General features: G+C 46.2%; 1 protein-coding gene across 8 annotated transcripts in view; it reads left to right on the top strand.

The window, feature by feature from the left end:
- TRIO (trio Rho guanine nucleotide exchange factor) overlaps nt 1-26,990 on the top strand; it is a 362,508-nt gene that overhangs the window by 311,346 nt on the left and 24,172 nt on the right. For all 8 annotated transcript variants that reach the window (XM_045163663.1, XM_045163664.1, XM_045163662.1 and 5 more), the window contains 9 exons: nt 4,922-5,214; nt 6,720-6,890; nt 9,463-9,558; nt 17,102-17,250; nt 19,058-19,124; nt 20,438-20,541; nt 22,274-22,343; nt 24,613-24,702; nt 26,167-26,259. In XM_045163663.1, coding sequence (XP_045019598.1) covers nt 4,922-5,214; nt 6,720-6,890; nt 9,463-9,558; nt 17,102-17,250; nt 19,058-19,124; nt 20,438-20,541; nt 22,274-22,343; nt 24,613-24,702; nt 26,167-26,259 — 1,133 coding nt within the window. The remainder of the gene's footprint in view (nt 1-4,921; nt 5,215-6,719; nt 6,891-9,462; nt 9,559-17,101; nt 17,251-19,057; nt 19,125-20,437; nt 20,542-22,273; nt 22,344-24,612; nt 24,703-26,166; nt 26,260-26,990) is intronic.

Below are 26,990 nucleotides of genomic sequence, written 5' to 3'. Positions count from 1 at the left end.
AAACTCATTACCGCTGAGCCTGACAGTCACCCGGCTACAAATGCTGTCATGAAAGGGAGACACGGAGCCCTGGCCACAGGCCTCCGCCCCAAGATGACTGTTGTCGTTGGCCTGAGTCGCCCATAATCCTCGCAGAGAGGGGGTCTCCGAGGAAGGGGCCTGCCCAGCAGCACTTGTGCTCGGCCAGGGCCTTCTGACACAGTGTATCCAGCCACTGGGAGCTCAGCTGGGGAAGGCACCTGTGTGCAAACCAGCGATTAGGGGCCTCCCAAGGAGACCACCTGTGTGTCATGACACCTGTGTGTCATGTGACTGATGCTCAGTCACATCGGAGACCTCAATTCTACTTGATGCCATTAGGACACGTTATTAAAGTTGGCATCAGAGCAGTTGGTCTAGTGGTCAGAATCTGTCCTTCAGATGACGAAAAATAGTAAGCCCTTTATTTCCTTTCTCCCTGGTGGGTTAGCTAGGAAAGAATCCACCTGCAATTCGATCCCTGGGTTGGGAAGATTCCCTAGAGAAGGGAAGGGGTACACACTCCAGTATTCTGGCCTGGAGAATTCTATGGACTATATAGTCCATGGGGTCACAAAGAATTGGACACGACTGAGCAACGTTCACTTTTATTTCCTTCTATAAATGGCAACCCACTCCAGTATTCTTGCCTAGAGAATCCCGTGGACAGAGGATCCTGGTGGGCTGCTGTCCATGGGGTCGCACAGAGTCGGACACGACTTAAGCGACTTAGCATAGCATTAATGATTGATTTAAGTAATTTTTAAGTGTTTTAAAATTCCTGATTTATGCATATGTCACAGTCTGATAAAGAGCTTGTAAATGGACTGTTAAAATCCATTGATCTGGGCAAAATGAGTCTCTAGTTGAAAAGAGAAAAATAAGATTTACTGGTTTTTTTCTTTTCAACTTAAGAGACTCCGTTTAGCCCAAATCAATGGGTTTGTGTGTCCAACAGTGTAAAGAATTGAATATTATTGTTAAAAACAAACTGGAGAGGGAAGGAATTTATCTGTTTGTTCTAGTTTGGGGTTATTTTTCATTGTTAATCACCTGAATTATGACTCATTAACCAGACCTGCACAAGAAGAAATACCTGCTAATCTTAGAGACAGGTGAAGAAACTTTCCCTCCACATTTTCAGGCTTCTGAAACGAAATCATTTTCCAAGGTAAAATTTTTAAAACAGAAAAATTTCCTTCTTAGTTTGTAAACCACTGTTAGCATATTTCTGAGTCATAAATATTCCAGTTAAGTGAAATAATGTCATTAAGTGATAACTAATAGCAGCTCAAGAAGAGCACCTCTGTTCCCTGGGAACACGATTCATCGGCGGCACTGGTGAGCTCGGACCTTGGACAGCTCTGCCTTCTCCTGGCTCTAGGCCCAACCACTCAGGTCTCGGCCACGTTTCTAGTGCTTGACCTGACAACTGAGGAAAAAACATCTCTTGCAACTACTGCTCAAAGTGCAGAGACCCATCCTATGCAGCTGAGCCTACATAGAGGCGCTCAGAAGTGACATCTCGACCTGTTTTTCTTTCTGAAGCATTTTTACAACCAGCAACACCTGCATAAAAATCCGTAGCATGTGCTGCATTGCTCCCGCGCCACGTATCCCCAAGTGCCGTCTTTTAGGCACAAAAACACATGGAAGTTCCGTTTGTTGGCTTAGGTGGTGTCCCCATCACTTCTGTTTGTTTTCTTTTTAGTATTTATTTTTTCATTGATTTACATAGATGATTTACAATGTTGTGTTAGTTTCGGGTGATTCAGATACATATATGAACTTCAGATATTCAGATACATATATGAACTTTAAAGCCTCTGCCTGCAATGCAGGAGAACTGGGTTCGATCCCTGGGTTGGGAAGATCCCCTGGAGAAGGAAATGGCAACCCACTTCAGCATTCTTGCCTGGAGAATCCCATGGATGGAGGAGCCTAGTAGGTGAGATATATCTCTCTCTATATATATACATATGCTCTCCCATCACTTCTAAGGTGTCGGTGTTCTGCTGATGAATGTTAAGGCCTGCAGTTGATTTGGTTTCATTTGGTGAGTCAGCCTCTGCTTTTCCCTGCCTCCCTCGGCTCCTGGGGCATGACGGAGCTCCATCAGGATGCTCACCACGTGTTGGGGAGGCCCTGCCACTTCCACCTCCACGGTTCTCTGTCTGGTGCGGTTACTCAGCTGAGGGAACATAAGGCTGTGAATCAGCATCTCTGTTTCTTTGGGCTGGAATTTCTGCTGTTTCCAGTCCATATGAGGTGCCTCCTATACAGCCGGCACTGTGCCCGGCCCTGGGCACACCTGAGGGGACAAGTCAGACAAGGCCCCCACCCTCTGGGAGCTTCCGTCCTTGTGAGCTCATAATGTGTTATTCAGGCCCAGCTCCAAAGGCCAGCTTCAATGCTGCCTCCTGCAGGAAGGCTTCCGTCAACTTGATGGCCTGGTTCTCCCGCCTCGTCCCTGTGGCGCCTGAGGAGCACGAGGCTGACATGGGAACGTTTCAGTCACACTTAACATAAAAATAAATAAAAATATATGTATCAAACCCGAGTATCCTGCATTGGCAGGCGGGTTCAGACACACGTACTCCCACACAGAGGGAGAAAGGATTTTCTCTTAAACAGAATGCTACATTGATTAGTTCTGAGCCGAAGTCGCCTCTGCGAAAATGTATATTTTTAAGAATGAGCAATCTTGCTTGAAGCGCATCATCTGTTTACAAAAGATTATACCCTCTCTGCCTGCAAGGCTCGACCAAGCAGGAACAGGGCAGAGGTGGACAGCGGTGCTGCACTGTCTCGCCCGGGCGAGTGTGAAACTGCTATCGACTCTTGTGCATGTAATCACGGGAGTGGGAGGAATTAACCCCCTTCTGTAGCTGCGGCACATGGGGGTCTCCAGGGCCGCAGAGGTAAATACAGCTCAAACACGTGTCTGTATCAAATCATCTTTTTAAAGATTGTTTTTAAGACTTCGAAAGACTGGAAGAAAATGACACGCAGAGTAAATGATCTTCCTCATTCTGGTCCCTAAAGAGACCATTTCACAGTGGGGGTGTCCTCCCAGAGTCCAGGGCTCAGGACAGGGCCGACAGGTCTCCCAGGTCACTGGCTTTCTGTGTGTTAAGTCACATCTCCTGTTACTGCACAGAGCTATTGAGTGTCGGCTGTTACCTAAGTTTGTTCAACAGCAAAAGCGATCAGTTCAGGGTTGACTGTATTGAATTTTCAAATCCCATGAGGATGTTCATTGGGGGTATATTTTCAAGTAACAGCTTGGTTATTTGAAGTTATTTATTTTTTAAATGTGTTGTTGTTTTTGTTCATGGTTGTTGGTATCAACTCCAGCACCTCAAAGGAACTGTGCTGAGGCTGAGAGCAGGGGCTGCACATTCGTGTTTCATGGCTGGAAACAAGCGGGACCAGCCAGCTTTTATCCTTTCACACCGAGCTTTCTAGAAGGGTGCTGTTTGTCACAATGATGATTTGCCAGGTCACATGCATGCGGAGTCATACATGCACATACATATACATATTAATACATTCAAGCATATTGCATTTTATTGCATTTTTTTTTTCCGCTTCACAGAACCTGCTTTTTAAACTAATTGATGGTTTGTGGCAACTCCGTTGGGCACGTCTGTGGGAGCCGTTCTGCCAGCGGCATTCGCTCACTTCATGTGTGTGTGTGTCACGTTTTGTTGATTCTTGCAAGTTTCAAACCCTCCGCCAGCAAAAAGATTATGACTGACTTGAAGATTCAGATGATGGTTAGCATTTTTTTTAGCTGTAAAGTATTTTTTAGTTAAAGTATATGCAGTTTTTAGACAGTGCTGTTGGACACTTGAACAGTCTAATTTGGGGGGAACCAAAAATTCATGTGACTGACTTTATTGTAGTATTTTCTTTATGGCAGTGCTCTGAAATCAAGCCCACAACACCCCTGAGGTGTGCCTCCACTTTATTTATTGAGTGGTACTTTTATTCAGTGGGAGTGAGTCAAACTAATATATTTGTCCACCAGGATTAGTCTTTAATTTCCTTTAAATTCTTCTTTAAGCCCTTCTTTCTCTTGGTTCTTGTCTGTCAAGAAAATGGGTGAAAATAATTCAAACAGTGTGTCCTCCGATGTCGGTGATATTTTAAGTGATAGTGACATTATGAGTCTGTGCAGCACTGATGCTGATTGTCAGCATGGGTGACTCAGGTTTTGGGGGGCGGGGCACAGTACACGTGGAGAAAAATGATCTCTGGCAAAATTCAAGTTCGGGAACCATTTGATCGGTGAACCCGCGGGTTGGATCTCCTCCGACACCCCCACCCCCAGGGCAGAACCAGGGGGTACGGCTCCCAGAGGTCACTGAACTTGGTGTTCGGTTGGGTGGTGCCCACACCAGTGGACCCAGTGGCACCGAGCGGGACCTCCAGAGGCTTTGAAAGTGAAAAATGAAAGTCACTCAGTCATGTCCAACTCTTTGCGACCCCAGGGACTATACAGTCCGTGGAATTCTCCAGGCCTGAATACTGGAATGGGTAGCCTTTCCCTTCTCCAGGGGATCTTCCCAACCCTGGGATCGAACCCAGGTCTCCCTCATTGCAGGTGGATTCTTTACCATCTGAGCCACCATGGAAGCCCAAGAATACTGGAGTGGGTAGCTGGTTCCCATCTCCAGAGGATCTTCCCAACCCCGGGATTGAACCCAGGTCTCCCTCATTGCAGGCGGATTCTTTACCATCTGAGCCACCAGGGAAGCCCAAGCATACTGGAATGAGTAGCCCTGTTCCATTCTCCAGGGGATCTTCCCAACCCCGGGATCAAACCCAGGTCTCCCGCACTGCAGGCGGCTTCTTTACCGGGCCGCCAGTCACATTGGCTTCTCTCTCTCACTCACAGACTCACTGTCCGTCTCCAGCAACGACGCCAGCCCGCCTGCCTCCGTGGCCTCCCTCCAGCCCCACATGGTAGGGGCGCAGAGTTCACCAGGCCCCAAGCGCCCGGGCAACACGCTGCGTAAGTGGCTGACAAGCCCGGTGCGGCGGCTGAGCAGCGGCAAGGCGGATGGGCACGTGAAGAAGCTGGCGCACAAGCACAAGAAGAGCCGCGAGGTCCGCAAGAGCGCCGACGCCGGCTCGCAGAAGGACTCAGACGACAGCGCGGCCACCCCGCAGGACGAGACCGTGGAAGAGGTCAGGGTCTGCGGCGTCTCCCCTGCGAGCCCTGGGCCCAGCGAATAACCCTCCTCTGGTGGTTTTCCGGGTGTTTCCGGAAAGGACCGGTGTCAGAGCCCCACAAAATGCATTTAGCAGCATGCTGGGGCCCGGGATCCACGTGTGGCCTCTGATCAAGAGATCAGAGGACTGAGAGCCCCCCTCCCCAGGCGTGGGGGCACCCCCTGCCTGCTCCAGGAGAAAGTGGTGCCCTGCTGCCCCAGCCCCCCCACCACCTCCATCACAGGCAAAGCCTGGGGTGCCCCCCCCTACCCTGGGGATGCAGACGATCTAAGCAGTCTCTGGGTTAGTCCTCAGCCATGTAGTGAGTGAGGGATAGTCGCTCAGTCCTGTCCGACTCTTTGAGACCCCATGGACTGTAGCCCACCCGGCCCCTCTGTCCATGGAATTCTCCAGGCCAGAATACTGCAGTGGGTTGCCATTTCCTTCTCCACAGCAGGGAAGCACCAATTTTAGACTTGGAAGGACTGGGGAAAGCCTGCATCCTCCAGTATTTCTACTACCAGACCTGCCCCCATATTCATGTATATTCATACTGACCTCTTGTCCTGAGTAGAAAACATCCAATTATTTTGTTAAGCCAGTAGTAAACACTGCATTATTCCCATGTCATCAAAGATAGATGTATGTAGGCCAACCAGGAATTATTTTTAATTTCCTTTGGAGAGGAGGGACCTTAAAATTGTACTGTAAGGAATGGAATTTTTTCATGATCCCCAAGATGGGTCTTCAGTAATGTGGTGTTAGTGAGGGGCCCTCAGAGTTTTTAATGAGGATCCCCATCCCCCTGGTTCCCCACGGACTCAGAAAGACAAAGGCAGAGAGAATGGGGGAGGAGGACAAGATTGGTATCGTTTAATTTATTTTGCAGATGTGTGGTTTCTGCTGCTTTTCTCCTGGGCCTGTTTTTGCCGTGGGTTTTCACTGGAGCATATCATTCATTTATGTCCTCATCTATTTGTTTAATATACTGGGTCCTCCTAATAGAAGTAAAAAACTGAAGTTTTTTATAAAAGTAAGACTAGGGAAAAATGAATGAACTACATTCTTAAAATACACCTTGAATTGTATTTTTCTTTATGCTCTCATGATTGCAGTGAGTTTTATTTGAGCAAAAAGTAACAAAAAAGTGAAATACGAGACCAGAGAAAACAGAGGGTGATGGTTCACTTTTTTAACTTTTCTTTAAAATTGGCCTCTTGAAGATGAGACGTGTTCAGAGCCTAACGGTTGATGTTGGCAGTCCCTTTGCAGACACTCCCGGCCCTTCCCTCGTCCAGCTGGCTGGTGACGGAGCTGGCGCACTTGCAGGAATCAGAGTTCCCATCAGGGTTGGAAGGGGCTTGTGCCTGGTTTCTGCTGTCAGTTTCCATCTCCCGTTAACCCCCAAGGGCTCAGTTTCTATGCCTGGACACTGATACTCAGGGCCAGGTTTTCACGGGAGAATGTGGGTCTGCTTTCAGAGAGGCCGGAACGAGGGCCTGAGCAGTGGCACACTTTCCAAGTCCTCATCTTCGGGCATGCAGAGCTGCGGAGAGGAAGAAGGGGAGGAGGGGGCCGACGCCGTGCCCCTGCCGCCGCCCATGGCCATCCAGCAGCACAGCCTGCTCCAGCCGGACTCCCAGGACGACAAGGTAAGGGGGCCGTGGCTGCCCCAAGTCAGGAGAGGGCCCAGCGGTTCGCTCCTGTGCCCCAGCCTCAGGGCCAGACATAGAGAGCGACCCAGGCTGTGAAAAGGCGTCTGGAACACGTGCTGGTTTTCCAGGCCGAAATCTGCCTGCCTTCTCCCCCCAAGCATAGATAACATAGGCCGTGTGTTTAGGCTGTAGGAACACGCGCAGTCTCCCCTACAAGTGTGCTTGCATAAGTACCTTCAGTACATTTTTAATGGATGTTTTCCTAATTGCTACCTTTCAAGTCATTTTAATTTTTCTCACTGTCCTGACCAGGGCCCCTGAGTGGACAGTCAGAGAAATCACTGTCCTGCCTGCGTGCGTGGTTTCGTCCCAAACACACACGAGCCCACCTGATTCTCTGTGTCAGGTGTCTCTGCACACAGGTGTGGTTTTCAGATGAGACTGGATGGCTCTCCAGTCCCTTTTTTCCAACACGGCCAACATCTGGATCAAACCGGAGTTTGTCAAAGCTCAGGAGTCCGTTCAAGGTCACGAGTCTCCTCTTTGGATGTATTCGGGCCAAGTAAACCTTTATTTTTTGCTTTCTGGGTTTTCCTGAGTTCTTACAGGATCTAAAATTACTTTGTGCCTCCCAGCGGTAGAACCCTAAAATATCAAGAAGGAAACCTGATAACTGGCTTGTTCATCCTTTGGCGTTCCAGCCCAGCCTGCTTCTCCAAACTGGCAGGTGTTGAAAACCACGCTATGAAGTCATTACTGGTGATTTTTTTTTTTTTTTTTTTTTTGGGCAGAAACCAAGTTTTCTGAATAAAACAGACGTTTTCATCAGTCTTCCCCCGTCTTCACTTTTTTCCTTCCCCGATTCCCTCCTCCGTGCTAACACAGCCACCACTCGCTGGATGGCCCGTGGGTGCTGACCCAGGCTCCGCCCAGCCCAGTGATTGACGGCCCTGAGGCCGGGGGTCATCACACGTCAGTCTTAACCTCAGGCCCCTCCTCTTTAGAACTCTGCCGCCTACTCCGCCAGGGCTCTCAGCGCACAGTGGGTCTTGGCAGAGGAATGTAGCTTGGCTTTGAGTCCCGAGTCTGGGGGTCATCCGAGACGCAGACCCCATGCTGCAGAGGGCTAGGGTGGCCTGAGATCAGAGAAGCTCACCTCTCACTGCACAGAACAAACCCACCACCAGGCAACAGGGCTCTGAGAGCTCCTCAGTGGTTTCGTAGCATTCTTAGCCATACCTTTCTGAAGGCAGAAAACTAAAATTGGGTAAATCAGAATGGTTAGCCAAACAGTGAGGTGCCAGGCCTGCTTGGCCTATTCACCAAACCAGGAGGGTGTTTTTCTCCATTTAAAGAGTGGATGACACTATATTCTTCTGAATTGCTAAAATCACTGGTTATTGTATGACTTCATTGGGTATTATCCATAGAAGTTCTTTTACAAAAATCGATAGTGATGTTCCCAGAGAGTATATTATCCTGTGACTAATATTTTGTTTTGTTCTGTTCTCTCTTTTTGTAAACTTTCACTGCAGCATTATGTTGACTTGTGTTCTGTGTCTGTTCTGGCTCAGTTTCCTTACCTCTCCATTTGAATTTTTTTTCCCTTCTTTTCTTCACCTCATCTTTCAGATTTCATTAGACCAAGCCAACATTTGTTTTGCCAAGTGCATATCTGGATCCACATTGTAACTGCCTCATTGTAAACGTTTAGATCCGTATGTGTCTGCCGTGAGCCATGCATCGTTAGGACAGCTAGCCGTGTGTTGCATGCATCTCTGCTGTCCTTAATATGAAGCAAGGTTCATATTACACCCCTCTTCTAGTTTCCAGTAAATTAACGGTGCGAGTAATCCGCAAACACAGCGTGTTTGCTAATTACTGAAACTTGAGCTCAGTAGCCCCTCCCGCAGACCCCTTACCTGTCCGCCCTGTACACCCTGACTCTAGCCGTAAATGGCATCCGATAGCTTGTGAGGCCACAGAGCTCCTGTCCTCTGCACTAATCTGGGGAAATGGATGGCACAGAAAATGGTGAGCTTGTCCCCCTCCTCCCTGTCTGGCCAGTGCTCCCGGCTCCTTTGCTTTCCTTCCTTCTTTCTTTGAACCCCATCCGCACAGTAGAGCCATTTTTAGTATCCTGTTTTTGGTTCCCGATTCCTTGAAGGATTCATTCACTAGCCCTTAAGCCTGTCACTCTTCTGTTGATCTCCGTCTTTCCCTCCTTAGCCAGTAGCCTAGCCAGCAGTTGAAAAAAGAGTTAGAATCCTCCCCCATGCCCAGTCACCTCTTTGAGAAACATTCTGATGGGACATGGCTGCAGATTAAAACCAGACTCTGTCTGCTTTCCACATGTATCCCAGACAGGTCTTATTTAGTGTTTCATGTCAGAATATTGTAAATTTTAAAAGATGGCTTTAAATAAATGCAAACAAAGACAAACTCGTGGTCTTTTGGTCTGGAATTACTTTTAAAAAGAGGCTGAGCTTGCAGGAGAATTTTCCGTCTGTCCAGTGACTAACATGAGGCATCCCCCTCCCCCCTCTCTTTTTCTCAACTTCCTCTCTAGGCCTCTTCTCGGTTATTAGTCCGCCCCACCAGCTCCGAAACGCCGAGCGCAGCCGAGCTTGTCAGTGCAATCGAGGAACTCGTGAAAAGCAAGATGGTAAGATTTCCTAGGGGCTCAGGCCTCAGGGCTGGACGTGGCTCATGGAACATTGGGGTGTGGGGGTGGAGGGGGGTGACCTCACAGGTGGGTCTCTAGTCTGCAGGACGGATCCTCAGGTTCAGTAATTGGCTTGAAGACTCACAGAACTTAGCGAGCCACGGTTGCAGTTCGTTCCTGTGAAAGGATGGAGGTGAAGGTCAGCCAGGGAAGACGTACAGGGGCAGGTCCGGGAAGCTCACGTTCAGGCCACCCTTGTCCTCTCCCCATGGAGTTACGTGCCCAGTGCTAGCCTCTCCCAGAATCGCACGGTGTGTGGTGATACCTGCAGGGTAACACCAACAAGGGCCACCACCGCCCACCCCACACCCCCAACCCCACTCTCCAGCCTCGGTGGTCAGAGTTTTTATCTGGGCTCCATCACATACACAAGGTTGACCCCTCACATGGCTCACCCCATCCCCTGTTCCTCTGGAGATCAAGATAGCACATGACCCAAAGCCCCCACCAGAAGTCACTCAGTGAGTATATAGATTGTCTGTCTGAGGCCAGAACCCCCAGGTAGACAGACTTCATCAGGCAGGACATTCCGGGGGCTTAGAGGGACCTCCCAGGAGCCATGGTCAGCCCTTTCCTGACCCACGTGGTCTGCAGTGCTGGCATCGTCATAGCCAGTGTGGTCAGTTCCATTCTCATGGGTCGTTGGTATCGCGGGTGCCACTGGGGGTCTCTGGCTGCCTCTGCGATCCTTCACTGGGGTCTGCAGTGTAAGAGGGAGAAAGGTTTGTGTTGCTGAGTCAGGGCTTTATTCTCTTAGTGACCCCATGTCCCTAGTGGGTCAGCATGGCTTCATTTAATAAAAGCCCCAAATCAGATGTTGATTCTTTGAAGTTAGGTATGCATTGTTTCTGACTGATTCAAATCAGTAGATTTCTGTTTCTTAAGTTTTCCTGTGAAATAGAAAAACCAGTAATGGTAACAGCTTTTTAGACTCGTATACCTACTACCTTACTACATCTTTTAAAACTCACCACTCCTAAAATAAGAGCCCGCAGCCTCTCCCACACTCCATTCTCCAGAGTAACCACTGTGGAGCAGTTTGATATGCTTCCCTCCCAACGTTCTCTCTGTGTACTCCCCTCAACAACTCTATGAGTGGGGCACACACTGCCGTATTCTCATTTTACAGATGAGAAAACCAAGGCACACAGAGTGTGTAAAAACTTGACCAGCTGATAAGGGACAAAGGTTTACTATAATTTATTTAAGTAAATTCATTATATATATGTGTGTGTGTGTGTGTGTGTGTGTGTATAGATTTATCGTTTTTAATTTTCATTTCTGTTAATTGTTCAGTCGCGCAGTCGTGTCCGACTCTTTGTGACCCCATGGACTGCAGTGTTTATTTTTGCATAAATATTCATGCTAATTACATGTGTGATTATAATTACATGTAAGTATACTTATAGGGTAAATTTTTAGCACTGGAATTGCTAGATAAAAGGAAATACAGTTGACCCTTAAATAGCCCAAGTTTGGATTTCACAGGTCCACTTACAGATCTTCTTCAACAGTGAATACTAGAGACAGCATAGTGTGCAGTGGGTTAATCCGCAGACGTGGAACTGCAGATACTGAGGGACGACGTACAGAGGACCAGTGTCCCAACCCCTGCATTGTTCACGGGCTAACTGTACTTCTTTAAAGTTAGAAATTTATCTTCCAAAGCTAGTACTAACTAGGTACTATGTTTATATATATATATGTATAAATAAAACACTCCAGTTTCTTCTCCCACCCACCCCTAAGCAGCTGCTGATGAGGCTGGTTGTTTCGGTCAAATGGGAATTACATCCAGAATCCAGACTGACAGGTATTGGCCCCCACCCCCAGCCGGGTGGTGGTGAGCTTTGAGGTTAGACAGGCCATTAGACAGAAAGACTACAAGGACTTGGTAGAGAAGTCAAGAACTTAACTCCACTTGGGAAACTTAACTCCCACTCAGAAATTTGGGATCATGTCAGTATGAATGGAGCTTAGCCACATCCTGGCTGTCTGTTTGAGAAACAAGTTGATTAATGGTCTAAAAAGATGCTCAAATAATACTGAATTGAGTTTTCAGGCATCCTTAAACATTTTAGAAACAGCCATTTATACACAACAGTTATAGGATCATTAAAGTCATGCTTGTCTAATTGAAATTGTTCTCCCAAGGAATGTTATGAGACAGCACTCTGTCAACCTGCTAGTCATTGTTCTGCAGCTGTTTGAAGGGATTCCATTGTGAGTGGGTTGAGGTTGACGTGTCATAAATTCAGATGAAGAGAAGTTCTATGCGTGTCTCTCAGCTCGTAGTGGTTTATTCCCCCTTTTTAGTTTTGAAGAATTAAACTCTATTGGTTGAAGTTGAGTTATTTCTACTACTCACAACTCTTCGAAGTGAATGGGCATAAAGCTGTTGGCAGGGTGGAGAGGGCGTGAGTTTGGAATCAGAGATGTAGGTTCAGATTCTCCTACTGTCTGCTTCCGCCTCTCAGCTGGAAGGTGGGGTTTGTAAACCCAGTGCTGTTTGATAAGCTCTAGCCGAGCTCCCTCCACCCGAGCACTCAGCTTGTGCCTTCCCTCCCCATTGGAGAACCACATTTATGCTTTTTATGGTGGACTCGCTGCTCCTTCATTCTCCATGGAATGTAATCTAGACTCCGCCCTCTTTTTCTGGCTCAAGGGAAACATAGCTCTGCCTTGGTTTCCTGTGACTAATCCTCAAATGAGAACTGCTTTTGCCGATAAAACTGCTGGTGAATCATCTGAACACCCTCCTTCCCGCCGTCTGCTCCCCATGACTCTGAGTTACTCCTGCACGGCTCACGGATGCCATGTCACCCCCCATTTGTTTTCCTGCGGGCGATCTCTTAGGCTGTCGTGACTTTGCAATCAGATTGAAACACTGAATTGTTAGCCCTCCAAAGCCATGTGTGCAGTGGACTGGGGAGGTGAAGGGAGAAGGTGTCCTGCCGTTGTGCCATCTGTGTTCAAGGAGCTGGCTCTCCTCACCCCACAAGCCCTTCCCTGAAATTCACTTCTCTGTCCACTCCACATTCCTGATCAGGCAAGCGTGGACTTCCTGAGCGTGGGTGGAGGGGGCGAAGGCAGCCAACAGCCTCAGGGACTGCAGCTGACTTCGGGGCTTTCTTCTCTTCGTTGATCTGAATATAAAGAGAAACCCAAGAAAGAATGAGAATAAGTGAAACAAATATCTGACTCAAGATAATAGAACAGTACAATTTGTTTTTGGAAAAAAGCAGAAGGACTGAATTCACAGAGCTAAAAACAGAAATTAATGAGTTGGAAAAACAGAAAAAGGGAATAATAAATAACACCTAAGATTTGTTTTTTCAAAGCATACAGACTTCAGGTAACCTTTGCAAAAAAAAAACCAGATCCACAAAATAAGAATCTATAAAGAAAAGATCAGCGAGAATTGAAATAATCATGACACGTTACCTCTTTCACCTCTTTGAAAATAAATTTGAAAACCTAGGATGAAATGGGAAGTTTCTTAAGAAAATACAGTTTACCAACATTAACCTCAGAGAAGCCGTGTGTGCTTCTGCTCAGTTCAGTTCAGTCGCTCAGTCGTGTCCTACTTTTTACGACCCCATGAATCGCAGCACGCCAGGCCTCCCAGTCCATCACCAACTCCCAGAGTTCACGTCCAGACTCATGTCCATCGAGTCGGTGATGCCATCCAGCCGTCTCATCCTCTGTCGTCCCCTTCTCCTCCTGCCTCCAATCCCTCCCAGCATCAGAGTCTTTTCCAATGCATCAACTCTTCACATGAGGTGGCCAAAGTACTGGAGTTTCAGCTTCAGCATCATTCCTTCCAAAGAAATCCCAGGGCTGAGCTCCTTCAGAATGGACTGGTTGGTTGTGTCCAACTCTTTGGGACTTCATGGACCGCCAGGCCCCTCTGCCCATAGGATTCTCCAGGCAGGAATACTGGAGTGGGTTGCCGTTTCCTTCTCCAGGGGATCTCCCCAACCCAGGGATCACACCTGTGTCTCTTGCATCTCCTGCATTAGGTGGGCAGGTTATTTACCGCTGAGGCACCCAGAAAGCCCTCTGAAGAGTTAAGTCTACATAGATACTCTCTTTTCATTTAAGGAATAGGGAAAGTTGATAAGAACCTACCCACAAAAACCCACTGAACCCAGAGACCCTCACAAATAATCCATCCAAATCAGATTTCCATTCTGGGACAGCGCTCCTGCCATTTTACTCAAGCACGGTTGCCAGAAGGGGCCATTGGGCGGCTGGGAGTGGACGGCACAAACGTGTCCACGGCCTCTGGGGTGTCTCCACACTCCATGGATGCAGCTGCCGGGTCCAGAGGGGCCCTCACGGGTGTCCATGAAGTCCGGTGCCTCCCCAGCCCTCTTCTGTGTAAAGGGCCCTCTACAACCTTTCTTTCCTGTCTCTCTCCTCACCGTTGAAGTGACCGTCATTAAATCTAACGAGCTGCAGCTGTTTCCTCGCAAATCCGGGCAGCAGACAGCACTGCTCCTCCCTCCGCCCATCCTCCAACCTCCTGTCCGAGATCGGCCTCCGGGACCCGCACGCGTGGACCCGGCCCGACTGCTGCACATGTGCTTCCAGTCAAGGTCAAGAGCTGTTTACTTAAAAATAAGAATGCTATTTCCTCACCGAGCCCTGTTCCTTAACTGTTTTTTCATTCACTGAGAGCAGGAGTTGGTGTGTTTGCACAGTTCCATGGCTTACTCCTTGGAAGGAAAGTTATGACCAACCTAGATAGCATATTCAAAAGCAGAGACATTACTTTGCCAACAAAAGTCCGTCTAGTCAAGGCTATGGTTTTTCCAGTGGTCATGTATGGATGTGAGAGTTGGGCTGTGAAGAAGGCTGAGCGCCGAAGAATTGATGCTTTTGAACTGTGGTGTTGGAGAAGACTCTTGAGAGTCCCTTGGACTGCAAGGAGATCCAACCAGTCCATTCTGAAGGAGATCAGCCCTGGGATTTCTTTGGAAGGAATGATGCTAAAGCTGAAACTCCATTGCTTTGGCCACCTCACGCGAAGAGTTGACTCATTGGAAAAGACTCTGATGCTGGGAGGGACTGGGGGCAGGAGGAGAAGGGGACGACAGAGGATGAGATGGCTGGATGGCATCACTGACTCGATGGACATGAGTCTCAGTGAACTCTGGGAGTTGGTGATGGACAGGGAGGGCTGGCGTGCTGCAATTCATGGGGTTACAAAGAGTTGGACACGACTGAGCGACTGATCTGATCTGATCTGATCTGATGGTTTTGATGAACAAGATTGCAGGAACACACTTGGTGTCCTCAAAGCTGCGCTTAGTGATGACACCGGCTTCAGCCTGTCACTCTTACGGGAAACAGGACAAGTATTAGAGGTTTTAACTTGGTAGGAAATATTAAGTGTTCTTGTAATTTGTATCAGGCTTTTTGTTTGAAGAGAAGTGCGTCACATTTTCCCCAGTTACATTGCTTAAATACCTCTCGATCATCTATATGTCCAGCTGTGTCACTGTGGGAGTTTCAGAAGAACTGTCATCTATTGGCAAATGATGTGAACTGACAAGGGATTAATCTCCAAAATATACAAACAGCTCATTCAGCTCAATATCAAAAAATAACCCAATCAAAAAATGAGTAGAAGACCTAGATCGACATTTCTCCAAAGAAGACATACAGATGGGCCACGGGCACATGAAAAGATGCTCAGCCTCGCTAATCATTAGACAAGTAGAAATCAAAACTACACTGAGGTGTGACCTCACCCCATTCAGAATAGCCATCATTGAAAAGTCAACAAATAACACTGGAGAGGGTGTGGAGAAGAGGGAACCCTCCTACACTATTGGTGGGAATGTAATTTGGTACAGCCACTATGGAGAACAGAATGGAGGTTTTTAAAAAAAACTAAAAATAGAGCTACCATATGACCCAGCAGTCCAGCTCCTGGGCATGTATCCAACAAAGATGAAAGCTCTTAATTGAAAAGATACATGCCCTCTAATGTTCATAGCAACATTATTTACAATAGCCAAGACATAAAAGCAACCCAAGTGTCCATTGATAGATGAATAGATAAAGAAGATATATACACGCACACATATATATGTGGGTGTGGGTGGATGGGTATATATACCCACACACACGATGGACTATTACTCAGCCATTGAAAAAGAATGAAATAATGCTATTTGCAGCAACATGGATGGACCTAGAGATTGTCATACAGAGTGAAGTAAGTCAGAGAAACGAATATCATATGATAGCACTTACATATGGAACTTGATAAAAATGATACAAATGAGCTTATTTACAAAACAGACTCACAGACATGGAAAACAAATTTGTGATTACCAAAGGGGGAAGGTGAGAGAGGGATAAATTAGGAGTTCGGGATTAACAGATATACACTACTGTATATAAAACAGATAAACAACGAGGACCTATTGTATAGCACAGGAATCTATATTCAGTATCTTGTAGTAACCTATAGTGGAAAAGAATCTGAAAAGTGGTATACATATATCCTTTTTCAGATTCTAAGTATATGCATATGTAAAACATACATATATGTGTAACTGAATCACTTTGCTGGATACCTGAAATTAACATAGTAAACCGTGTATATTTCAATTAAAAAGAGAAAGAACTGTCACTTGTACCCCTAGAAACTTGGTGAATTCTGATTAAGAAAGAAAATTAATACATACCAATAAGAAAGTAATCATTTGCTGATCCTGGCCACACTAACCCAGGGGAAAAAGTCATCAGTAGTCATTTCACGGATTTATTCGAGGTTCTCAAGTGGATCTCAACAATGAAAACGCTCACCTACAGGAACTAAAATCCAGTGAGGGACAGAGTTGTGGACAAGTAATTGAGGCCAGCATGACAACCACTACCTATAGAAGAAAGAAGTTGGGAGGGTCACAGAAATGGAGATTAATTTTAGCTGCATGAGTTACGTGCATGGAAGTATGAGTCAAGGCTTCACAGATAGTCAAGAAACAAATCGTTTCTTTAAATTAAAATACAGGTTTGCTGATGCTGCTGCGTAGTCACCAACAGGGAGTGTGGGCAGTGTGTCGGGGTGTGCCAGCCCAAACGGAGTTGACTGCACACGCTTCTGAAATGGTTGTGCTTTCATGGGGCAGGAATGTAACTGAACAGAAAATGACCAGATTTGAAATGGGTGCAGTCTGTGATGTGAATCAAATGTTTTGTTCCTAATTATTTGGTAACTATGAACAGAATATATTAATAGACATAAATTCACTGCAGTTAGCGTTCTGACTTCCCTCTTGCTCGGTCTTTAGATGAATGCTGGGGCTTTTGTTGTTAAACACTCTTGTGACTTCACACCCATAGGTTCTGCGGTGTCACAGGCCAGGCCTGCTGTGTATTCTGACGTAGGAGACCTCCTGGTCCTAATTTCAGCCTCCTGGGCTGTGTAGGCGGGAGGCATGACTGTTGCTCTGATTTTTTCCAGGCTCTGGAGGATCGTCCCAGCTCGCTCCTCGTCGACCAGGGGGACAGCAGCAGCCCCTCCTTCAACCCTTCAGACAACTCCCTGCTATCCTCCTCCTCGCCCATCGATGAGATGGAAGAGAGGAAGTCCAGCTCTTTAAAGAGACGCCAGTAAGACCCCAGTGTTCTAGTTGTCAGCGCTCGGGGGCTCCCCTGCTGGCCCTGCCATCTTCAGAGCTGTGGCCCGGTCCTCTCTGAGTCGCAGGAGGAGACCCAGGGTCTCTTCGCTGAGCAGTTAGACGAGCATGCCGTGCTAAGTCGCCTCAGTCATGTCGGACTCTTTGTGACCCCATGGACTGTAGCCCACCAGGCTCCTCTGTCCATGGGATTCTCCAGGCAAGAAAACTGGAGTGGGTTGTCATGCCCTCCTCCAGGGGATCTTCCTGACCCAGGGATCGAACCTGAGCCTCTTGCGAGTCTTCTGCGTTTGGCAGGCGGGTTCTTGGTAAATGTGCCACATGTACGTGCGTTTGCAAAGTGTTCAGAGCCTCAGGAGGGTGCAGTGAGGCATAGCCGCAGCTCTCACTCTTTTACTTCTGCACTGTACTTTATTTGGGAATAAGAGTGGTATGAGAATCTCTTATGTCACTGCTGGTGAGAAACTGCTGTACTTTCCAGTATATACATGCACGTGTGCTCTGTTGCTTAGTCGTGTCCAACTCTCTGCGGCCTCACAGACGGTAGCCCACCAGGCTTCTCTGTCCATGGGATTTCCCAGGCAAGAATACTGAAGTGGATTGCCGTTTCCTCCTCCAGGGGATCTTCCTGACCCAGGGATTGAACCCGCTTCTCTTGTGTCTCCTGCATTGGCAGGCGGATTCGTTATGACTGCACCACCTGGGAAGCCCCGTTACACACACAGTAGTAAAGAAAAAAGAAGTCAACGTAGAATTAAATGCAGTCCCAGAAACATGAAACATACCTTCATGGTAGAATTTTTCAGTTTCAGTTAAAAAGTCCTGAAAAATATTACAGAAGGCTTAAAAATATTTGGAGAAGAGGAAGAAATTTCCCAGCTGCATGAACACAGAGACTTGGTTTGATTGATCGTGTATCCCAGTATCTAGAGTGACTTTAGGTGCATAGGAGGTGCTGGTTGAATGAAAAAACAAACCAATCAGCCAGTTAACTTTTACAGGTCAGTTGAGGTGGTTTGCCATAACTAATGGCACCCACTCCAGTACTCCTGCCTGGAAAATCCCATGGATGGAGGAGCCTGGTGGGCTGCAGTCTATGGGGTCGCTAAGAGTCGGGCACAACTGAGCGACTTCACTTTCACTTTTCACTTTCCTGCATTGGAGAAGGAAATGGCAACCCACTCCAGTATTCTTGCCTGGAGAATCCCAGGGACAGAGGAGCCTAGTGGGCTGCCGTCTGTGGGGTCGCACAGAGTCAGACACGACTGAAGTGACTTAGCAGCAGCAGCCATAACTAATCAAGTGATTGTCTTCTGTTATCTAAGTGGCTTTAAACGGTTACTGATCCTTACTGAAAGGAACATTTCTGAATGATGTGTTCAGACCCAAGGCTTTAAACATCTGAGTTAAATTTCTTTTGTATATCCAGAAAAGCTTAAAATGACTCAAGCGTTAAAACACAAAGAAGCAGAAGACCGGCTTCCTTTAATGTCTTGGCTTCATAGCAGAGCTATGTCCTAGCTTCTCTTAGTCATCGTCCACACGGTCAGTCTGGTGACAGGAATGCACCCCGAACGGGAGGTCCTTTGTGACCCCCACAGTTCCTGTGGGTCACCCACGTGAACTTGTAAGTGGCTGGGGACCCAAAGTGCAAGTTTGTTAGGTTACTTCACAGCCCCTGCGGAATCCGACCTGATGAAAGAAAAAGTGTGAGAGAGTTTCATCAGAAAATCCCTTAGATTGTGGATTGTAAACACTGTTTTGTCCCTCCCTTTTTTCAGCTACGTTTTACAAGAATTAGTGGAGACAGAGCGTGACTATGTGCGGGACCTCGGCTGTGTGGTGGAGGTGTGTACTTTCAGAGATAAATAACTTGTATCAGCTAGCTCTAAGGCTTGTCAGAAGGGTGTTCATTTGGACAGTCGAATGCTGATAGCTTCTCAAAAGCCTTGAAAACATGTTTGACTAAAACAAAACAGTAAAACGACCAACAACATATTTCTGAAAAATAAAATTTAGCCAAATATCTTAATAATTTTTAAAGACTTCTCTTTTGAACAGTGCATCTTGACAGAGTCTCCTTTTTTAATATAGTTTAAGTTTATAAATGTTATCTCCAAAAAAAAGAATTTCTGGTATGGAAATCTGGCCTTTGATTATTTTATAAGCGTGTGGGCATCACCACGGAAATGAGGACATCTGTGGTTGAAAAGTCAGTGTGACCAGCTCTGGATTCAGTTACAGCCTGAATCCCCCTTGGGTGTGGAGTTTGGTCGGTGGCTGCCGCCCCAGGCCATTTGCTTGTAGTTTTCACAGAACAAATATGTCACCATTTCACTGACCAGAAGTTACTCTGCAATTTGTAATCGTAGCAAAGCCACTGCCTTTCATCGGAAATCAAGGGTCATCTCTGGCCTTGTCTCTACATTAACTTCAGGGCATCATCATATTAGTAAACTCAACTGATCAAAAAGATATTTTTGTAAAATAAAACTTTACCATTTATTCTTTCAGCTTTGCAAATATGTACAAGGCAATACTTTTTGGATGGACATTCCATGAAGAGTAATAGCTATTACAGTTAACTGCATAACATAAAAGATTAAACATGCATGACATATCCGTCATCACTCCAACAGTAACTTCAGAGCCTCCTGTATAGGCTGAATCCCATCCGAGTTATATAGAAGTTTTAAACCACATTTTAGCAACATAGTTAACTAGCTGGTGTTAGAAATCAATTTATGGAAAGTATATTATTAAATCCTTATTTAACAAATTATGTAGATAATCCAAAAAGAAAAGAAAATCTGTTTATATCAGATCAGTACAAAGAACAGAGGAAATACGCTTCATGCCAAATATTTAATATTTACAAGCTGACAAGATGATTACATTTATTTAAACTTTCCAGTTCCTCAGAAGAGTTTTGATCTTTGAGTGCTAAACAGTTCAGGGAGAGAAAGTCATGGCAATGAATGTGACTATATTTTCACGGGCCAGTTAAGGACATATTTCTCAAAAGGTTTTTGTTCTTAAACAGTTGGTTTAAAAGACAGTGCGTATGTCTGTTTTGTCCTCTGTGACTCTCAGTCAGTAAACCACTACTTGATTCAAACATGTTCAATGAAATAATCTTATATTTAAATATTTACTTTTAGGGCTACATGGCGCTTATGAAAGAAGATGGTGTTCCTGACGACATGAAAGGCAAAGACAAGATTGTGTTTGGCAACATCCATCAGATTTACGACTGGCACAGAGAGTACGTAAAATACACACCGTGCCCGACCGTGGGCAGTGTGTGATCACCGCCGAGCTGCATCACAGTCTTGTCGGGGGGTGGGAGAGGACATTTGTTGATTCATTTCATTTCACTACCTGTATAGCCTCGTGCAGGCAGCTGGTGCAGAGGAAGTACTGCTTTGCTGAGGAATTTTCTGGTTATGTTTCATGGCACGAGGAAGTTCCTTACCTTCTTCATGCTGGTCCATCCAGGGGCCCAGGGCGTGGGGGGAAGGTGGGGCTGGAGGCCTGGGTACAGAGTCTGACCATCTGGGTTCATAGTCTGGTCCTGACCCTGAGCTGTCTGCCTCCATCCTTCATTTGGGTCACTGTGTTACCCTCCTCGTAGGGTTTTTATGAAGTGACTGAGTTAATACACACACATAAAGCACTTCGAACAATACCTGCATAGAGTAAGCCTTGATGAGTGTTTGTAGTTAAAATTGCAGCCACCTCTGTAATAAATAGAAATTACCATGAAAGAGTTATTTTTCAAGTCAGCATTCATGGGGAAAGTAGACATGGTTGCCCATGAATATCAAATCTGATTCCAGTACCTTGCCACACCTGTCCTGATCTGTAGTGAAACCAACTTTTTAAAGGTATATTTGGTGCCATTATCTAATCCTCTGGTCCCAAGGCTGGTTCTTAAGCTATGACAGAAAAGGGGAAACAGCACCAAGCTGCTGGGATGACCAGACAGAGAAATTGCCCCTGGAGATACGGTGTCTGCATGGTATGTGCAAAACTAGAGGATATTGCATCCTCAAGTGCAAGACAGTTCAGCATGGCATTCATTGGTGTGCTGGCTTGCAGGTCAGTAAAATCCAAGATACAGATATCAACATATGGAAGTGATAGCTAAGGTGGGCATACATCTCACCAACAACTCTAGTCCAGACAAAGTGAAGAGCAGTCATCCGTTTTGTTTTGTTTCTATGGTTATACCTACTTTTGATCTTGTGTGTATGCTGTGTGCCCAGTCATGTCCGACTCTCTTGTATCCCCATAGACTGTAGCCCAGCAGACTCCTCTGTCCATGGGATTTCCCAGCAAGAGTACTGGAGTGGGTTGCCACTTTCTTGTCCAGGGGATCTTCCCGACCCAGCTATTGAACCTTCATCTCTTGTGTCTCCTGCATTGGCAGGCAGATTTTTTATCACTGCACCACCTGGGAAGCCCCAATTTTATCTTAATGGGACCTAATATTTGCAACCTAGAAGTTGATTTTGATAATATTTGAGAAAAGTTTTATTTTTTAAAGAAAACCTCAAAGCTGTCACAGATTACATTCAGATTTGAGCCTCTTAAAAATGACCATGGAAAGAATATGAAATTCACAGGTATGCAATCCAAGATAAAGAAAAATGACCAACTGCTTTGAAGCATTTTTTTTACCCCATATTCAGATGAGATTTTATTATTTGAGTCATTTTAAAAAATGAAACAGAAATGTGGATTTTCCAGAGGAAGGGAAGGTTGCCAGTCAAGAGGTGTCTTGCTCTGACTTAACCTTTTTAAACTGTTGTAAATTGTATCTCTTTCTGCTTTCTGTCCTAACAAAACGTTTAGTGTGTGTTGTATTGGCTAAACATATACTTTACACTTCCAGATTGCTAATGTCAAAACAGACTATTTTGAAAATTTAAACCTCAGTCTAAAATTAGAAGGCCAAATCGGAGATGGTTCTAATATTTCTCCTTTCGTTGCAGCTTTTTTTTAGGAGAGTTGGAGAAGTGCCTTGAAGATCCGGAAAAACTAGGATCCCTTTTTGTTAAACATGTAAGTACAGAAGCATTATTTATATTCTCTTCTGTATTGTCATATTTAGTAATTGGCTTGTCAGATGAAAGGAGAACTCACTGGCAGTTTACAGAAATGCTTATATTGAGAATGAAATCAAACCGTACAGTGTCAGCTGGTTGGAATTCAAATCCCCCACTGCTCTTCTACATGCGAACGTTCTGCTTTCCCAGTCACCTGGCCCGAGTTGGCTGTTTAGCTCACAAACAGGCCAAGATGGTCCGCAGGGGACCAGAGCCAGACCAGCAGCAGGAACATTTGGAAACGTCTTTGGGCAAAGAAGTGCTGGTGCAGATAGTGATGTACCTAGATGTGCAGCGGGTTTAAAGCAGTAACCAAATATTTGTAAATCTAAAGTGCGCATGTTGGAACCTGCTGGCAGTCCAGCGGTGAAGACTCCATGCTTCCACTGCAGGGGATGTGGGTTCCATCCCTAGTTGGTTAACTAAGATCCCACATGCTGCATGCTGTGGCAATAAGACAAACAAATTAATTCAATAAGCACATTAAAAATAAAGGGTTTTTTTTTGTTTGGTTTGGTTTTTAGGGAAAATTACTATATTTTCAAAGTGACCAGAGCTTTTGTATTTTTGCACATCTCCTTAATGTCTGGCTTAATAGAAGACAGATGCATGTTTATATCTTGTTTCTGTATTGAACCTACTGTGATATGTTTTTTAGTTAAAATTTATGGGGGGGGGGGGGGAATCTGTCCTCACACAGATATTTGGTTAGAAAGGAATGAGTATTTTAATTGCCTTTTCAGATAATTTATAGACAGTTTTCTTAGATACTGCACCAAAACTCAAGTGAGAATTTCTTAAAGGTTAGTTGCAACATGGAATCTGAAAACCCATTGGTGACCTCACTTCTGTTGCCCTGAAAGCCATAGAGCCATCTTGCTGTTAAAGACACTTTCCCTCCTGCACCAGGTCCTGACATCCTGCATTGGTCTTTTGGAAAACCCTGACCCCACTGATTGAGACAGATCTTCCAGATGGTGAACTATTTCAATAAACAGTATCCCCGCTGCCAAAAAAAAAGAAAAAATCAGATTTGTTCATATCACCACCCATCTCCTCACAAAAATCTTTTAAGTATTGTCAAGTTCTGGTAGCTCAGCTGGTAAAGAATCGGCCTACAATGCGGGAGACCTGGGTTCGATCCCTGGGTTGGGAAGATTCCCTGGAGAAGGGAAAGGCTACCCACTCCAGTATTGTGGCCTGGAGAATTCCATGGACTGTATAGTCCCTGGGGTCGCAAAGACTGAGTGACTTTCACTTTCGTTTTCATGGTCAAGTTCAAGATGGCAGATCCGCTTTCTCCAAAATGTTAATTTTTTGCTTGAAAGCTTCATTTTTCATTATTAATAGACATTGCAGGTTGTTTGCCTTGAAACAACAGGCTTATTTTATCCATGTTCAGGAAAGGGTCTAGCAGATACCCACGCATAAGTAATTATAGTTCTTGAGGCATTTAAGTAAAAACAAGCAGCTGGTCCAGCTCATGGCTCAGCCACACGAGGGCGCTGCCGCGCCTGCTCTCACACGAGGCAGACGTGTCACCAGGACCCCAGTCTTATCACAGGAAGGTTAGAAAGGCGTATAGCCTGTGGTTGAGTCTTAATGCAATGAATTTTTATCAGTTCATCAAAGACAGTCTTAGCTGAAGCCTGCGTGTGCCGTGGTGAGGGATATTTGCTAAAATGCCAGCAGTTTCTCCCACCACCGGTTTTGCACATCACTGCAGATGGTAGCACATGAAAAGGAGAGGTGACAACTTAGTATCGTTTGAAAATAGTTTGACCTGATGGGTCCCCAGGAGGCCTTCGGGACCCCAGGGTGTGCACAGCACACTTTGAGGGTCAGGGCAGGAAGTCCTGGCCAGTGTTTAAGACTGCCTTCAGTATTTAAGGCTAAAGAGCTTTTTCTAACCTCGTTTAAAAAAAAAAGCCAGGCTTCCTGGAACCACTGGCAGGATTTGAAGGTGGGAAAGCGATTCTTGGTTTAATACCAAGAACTGCATGCTTTCACCGCCCCTGGTGTTTTCCCAGGTAAAGTGTGGGGTTTGATAGATCTGAGGGAAAGATAAAGAAGGGCTGTTTTTGGAGCCAGCATCAGGAACCTGGGATGTGCTCCCAAGAGCCTAACCATGCGGTTTTCTCGAAAGAACAGTTCCTTTCCGAATGCGCTGACACCATGCACATGCTTCCTGTGTTCTAACCCACCTGTTTGCCTTCCTTTCCTAGGAGAGAAGGTTGCACATGTACATAGTTTATTGTCAAAATAAACCAAAGTCTGAACACATTGTCTCAGAATACATTGACACCTTTTTTGAGGTAAGACTGACTGAGTTACAAAGCAGTTCTGAATCATTGGTTACAGTTGATTTCCAAAAATTCGTTTCCCATGAGATTAAGCAATCGTCAAGAAATTAGCCTCAGTTATAAGCGTCCTGAACTTGTATTTCTTTCTTGTAAACCAGAGAAGTGAGTATAAACAACCTGTGATCACACCCCTCAGCATTCAGAGCACTAGGGTCACGGCTAAAGTCAGGGGCTTGGGGCTTCCCTGGTGGCTCAGTGGTAAAGAATCCGCCTGCCAGCGCGGGAGACACCAGTTCGATCCCTGGCCCGGGAGATGCCACATGCCGAGGAGCATCTAAGCCCGGGAGCCACAGCTGTTGAGTCTGTGCTCTGGAGCCCAGGCGCCCTCAGTCCGTGCTCCGCAGCAAGACATCCGTGCACTGGATGGCCCGACAAGGCCACGCGCTGCCACGAGAGAGTAGAGCCCGCTCACCAGAGCTAGAGAGAAGCCCGAGCAGCAGCGAAACCCCAGCACACCCAAAATAAGTAAACAGAATTGTTTTTTAAAAAATGAGTAACCTTAAAAAAAAAATCAGAGGTTTTAAAATCAATTTCAAACTAGGGCTCATTTTCACATGCAGGATAATTCACAATCTAAACTTTTAGCCTAGAAATAAAATATTTGTATCAATAAAAGTAAGCAATTGAAAAAAAGGCCTTTTTAGGCAAGCATAGAAGACGCTCTGAAAATCAGCTCAGAAAGCTGGAACGCGAGCAGTGGCACAACACTGGCGGGCCGTGCGCAGTGTGGCCTCTCTTCTCATTCTCTCTCCTGCCATGTAGTTGACATTTCTAGTTACAGGGACTGGAAAGTGCCTTTTAAAAGGCAGCAGTCAGTACAGTTGATTCCAAGTGTTGTATTGGTTTCTGGTGTACAGTGGGGGTGGTTTAGCTATACATATATACATACCTGTATATGTGCATATGTTCTTTTCCATTGTGATTTATTGCTGGATACTGAGTGTGGTTCCCTGTGCTATATAGAGTAGCCTTATTATTTATGTTGTATATCGTGGTGTGTCTCTGCTGGTCCAGGCTCTGAATTTATCTGTTCCCTCACCCCCTGTCCCCTTTGAAATCATAGATTTGTCTTCTCTGACTAGTCTGTTTCTGTCTTGTAAATAAGTTCATTTGTATCATATTTTAGATTCCACATATAAGTGATGTCTTACAGGGGTGCAGAATTGTTTAAGCCCCAATAATTCTTAAGTTTAAATTTCAAATGATTAACAATAAGCACATCTTATGAATCACGTTCAACCTTCTGTGCTTACTAGTCTCTTCAGATGTCTAGATCGTTAAGCACTGGTTTTCGGTTTCATAAAACAGAAAAGGTTTTCCTTCTAGATGGACAATAAAATTGTTATGTCAAACAGAATGACTAACTGAATAAAAGACAACACTCGAGATCCTTTCCTTCCTCCTCCAAAACCCCAGGACTTAAAGCAGCGCCTGGGCCACAGGCTGCAGCTCACGGACTTGCTGATCAAACCCGTGCAGAGGATCACCAAGTACCAGCTGCTGCTGAAGGTGAGCTGCGCTGGCGAGCCCGCTTGGCAGGGGCCGGAGGGCCGGGCAGGTGATGAGCATCCGCAGGGGGACAGGAGGGCTGGGGAGGTGATGCTGCTGAAGGTGAGGCTGCGCCGGCCGAGCCCGCTCAGCAGGGGCCGGAGGGCTGGGCCGGTGATGAGCATCGGCAGGGGCCAGAGGGCTGGGCAGGTGATGAGCATCGGAAGGGGGACCGGAGGGCTGGGCAGGTGATGCTGCTGAAGGTGAGGCTGCGCCGGCCGAGCCCGCTCAGCAGGGGCCGGAGGGCTGGGCCGGTGATGAGCATCGGCAGGGGCCAGAGGGCTGGGCCAGTGATGCTGCTGAAGGTGAGGCTCTGCCGGCCTGAGCCCGCTCGGCAAGGGCCAGAGGGCTGGGCAGGTGATGAGCATCGGCAGGAGGACCGGAGGGCTGAGCAGCTGATGAGCATCGGCAGGGGGACCGGAGGGCTGGGCAGGTGATGAGCATTGGCAGGGGGACCAGAGGGTTGGGCAGGTGATGAGCATCTTTTCTGTAAAGAAAAAAAAAAAAAAATATGAAGCAATCTTGTTTCTGATTTCCAATATTTCCAAGTAAGTTTTTTAAAACTTAAGGCGAGCCCTTATACTGTTCTCTCAATTTTTCATTTACATCATGTTCTGAAGCAAAACATCCGTGAAAGTGAGCTTTTTCTCCCCACCAGGGATCTTGAATACTTTACCCACCTTACAGGTTTT

The sequence above is a fragment of the Bubalus bubalis genome, chromosome 19 (genome assembly GCF_019923935.1).
Source record: "Bubalus bubalis isolate 160015118507 breed Murrah chromosome 19, NDDB_SH_1, whole genome shotgun sequence".
NCBI classification, from domain to species: Eukaryota; Metazoa; Chordata; class Mammalia; order Artiodactyla; family Bovidae; genus Bubalus; species Bubalus bubalis.
This window is presented reverse-complemented; position numbering and strand designations above follow the sequence as displayed.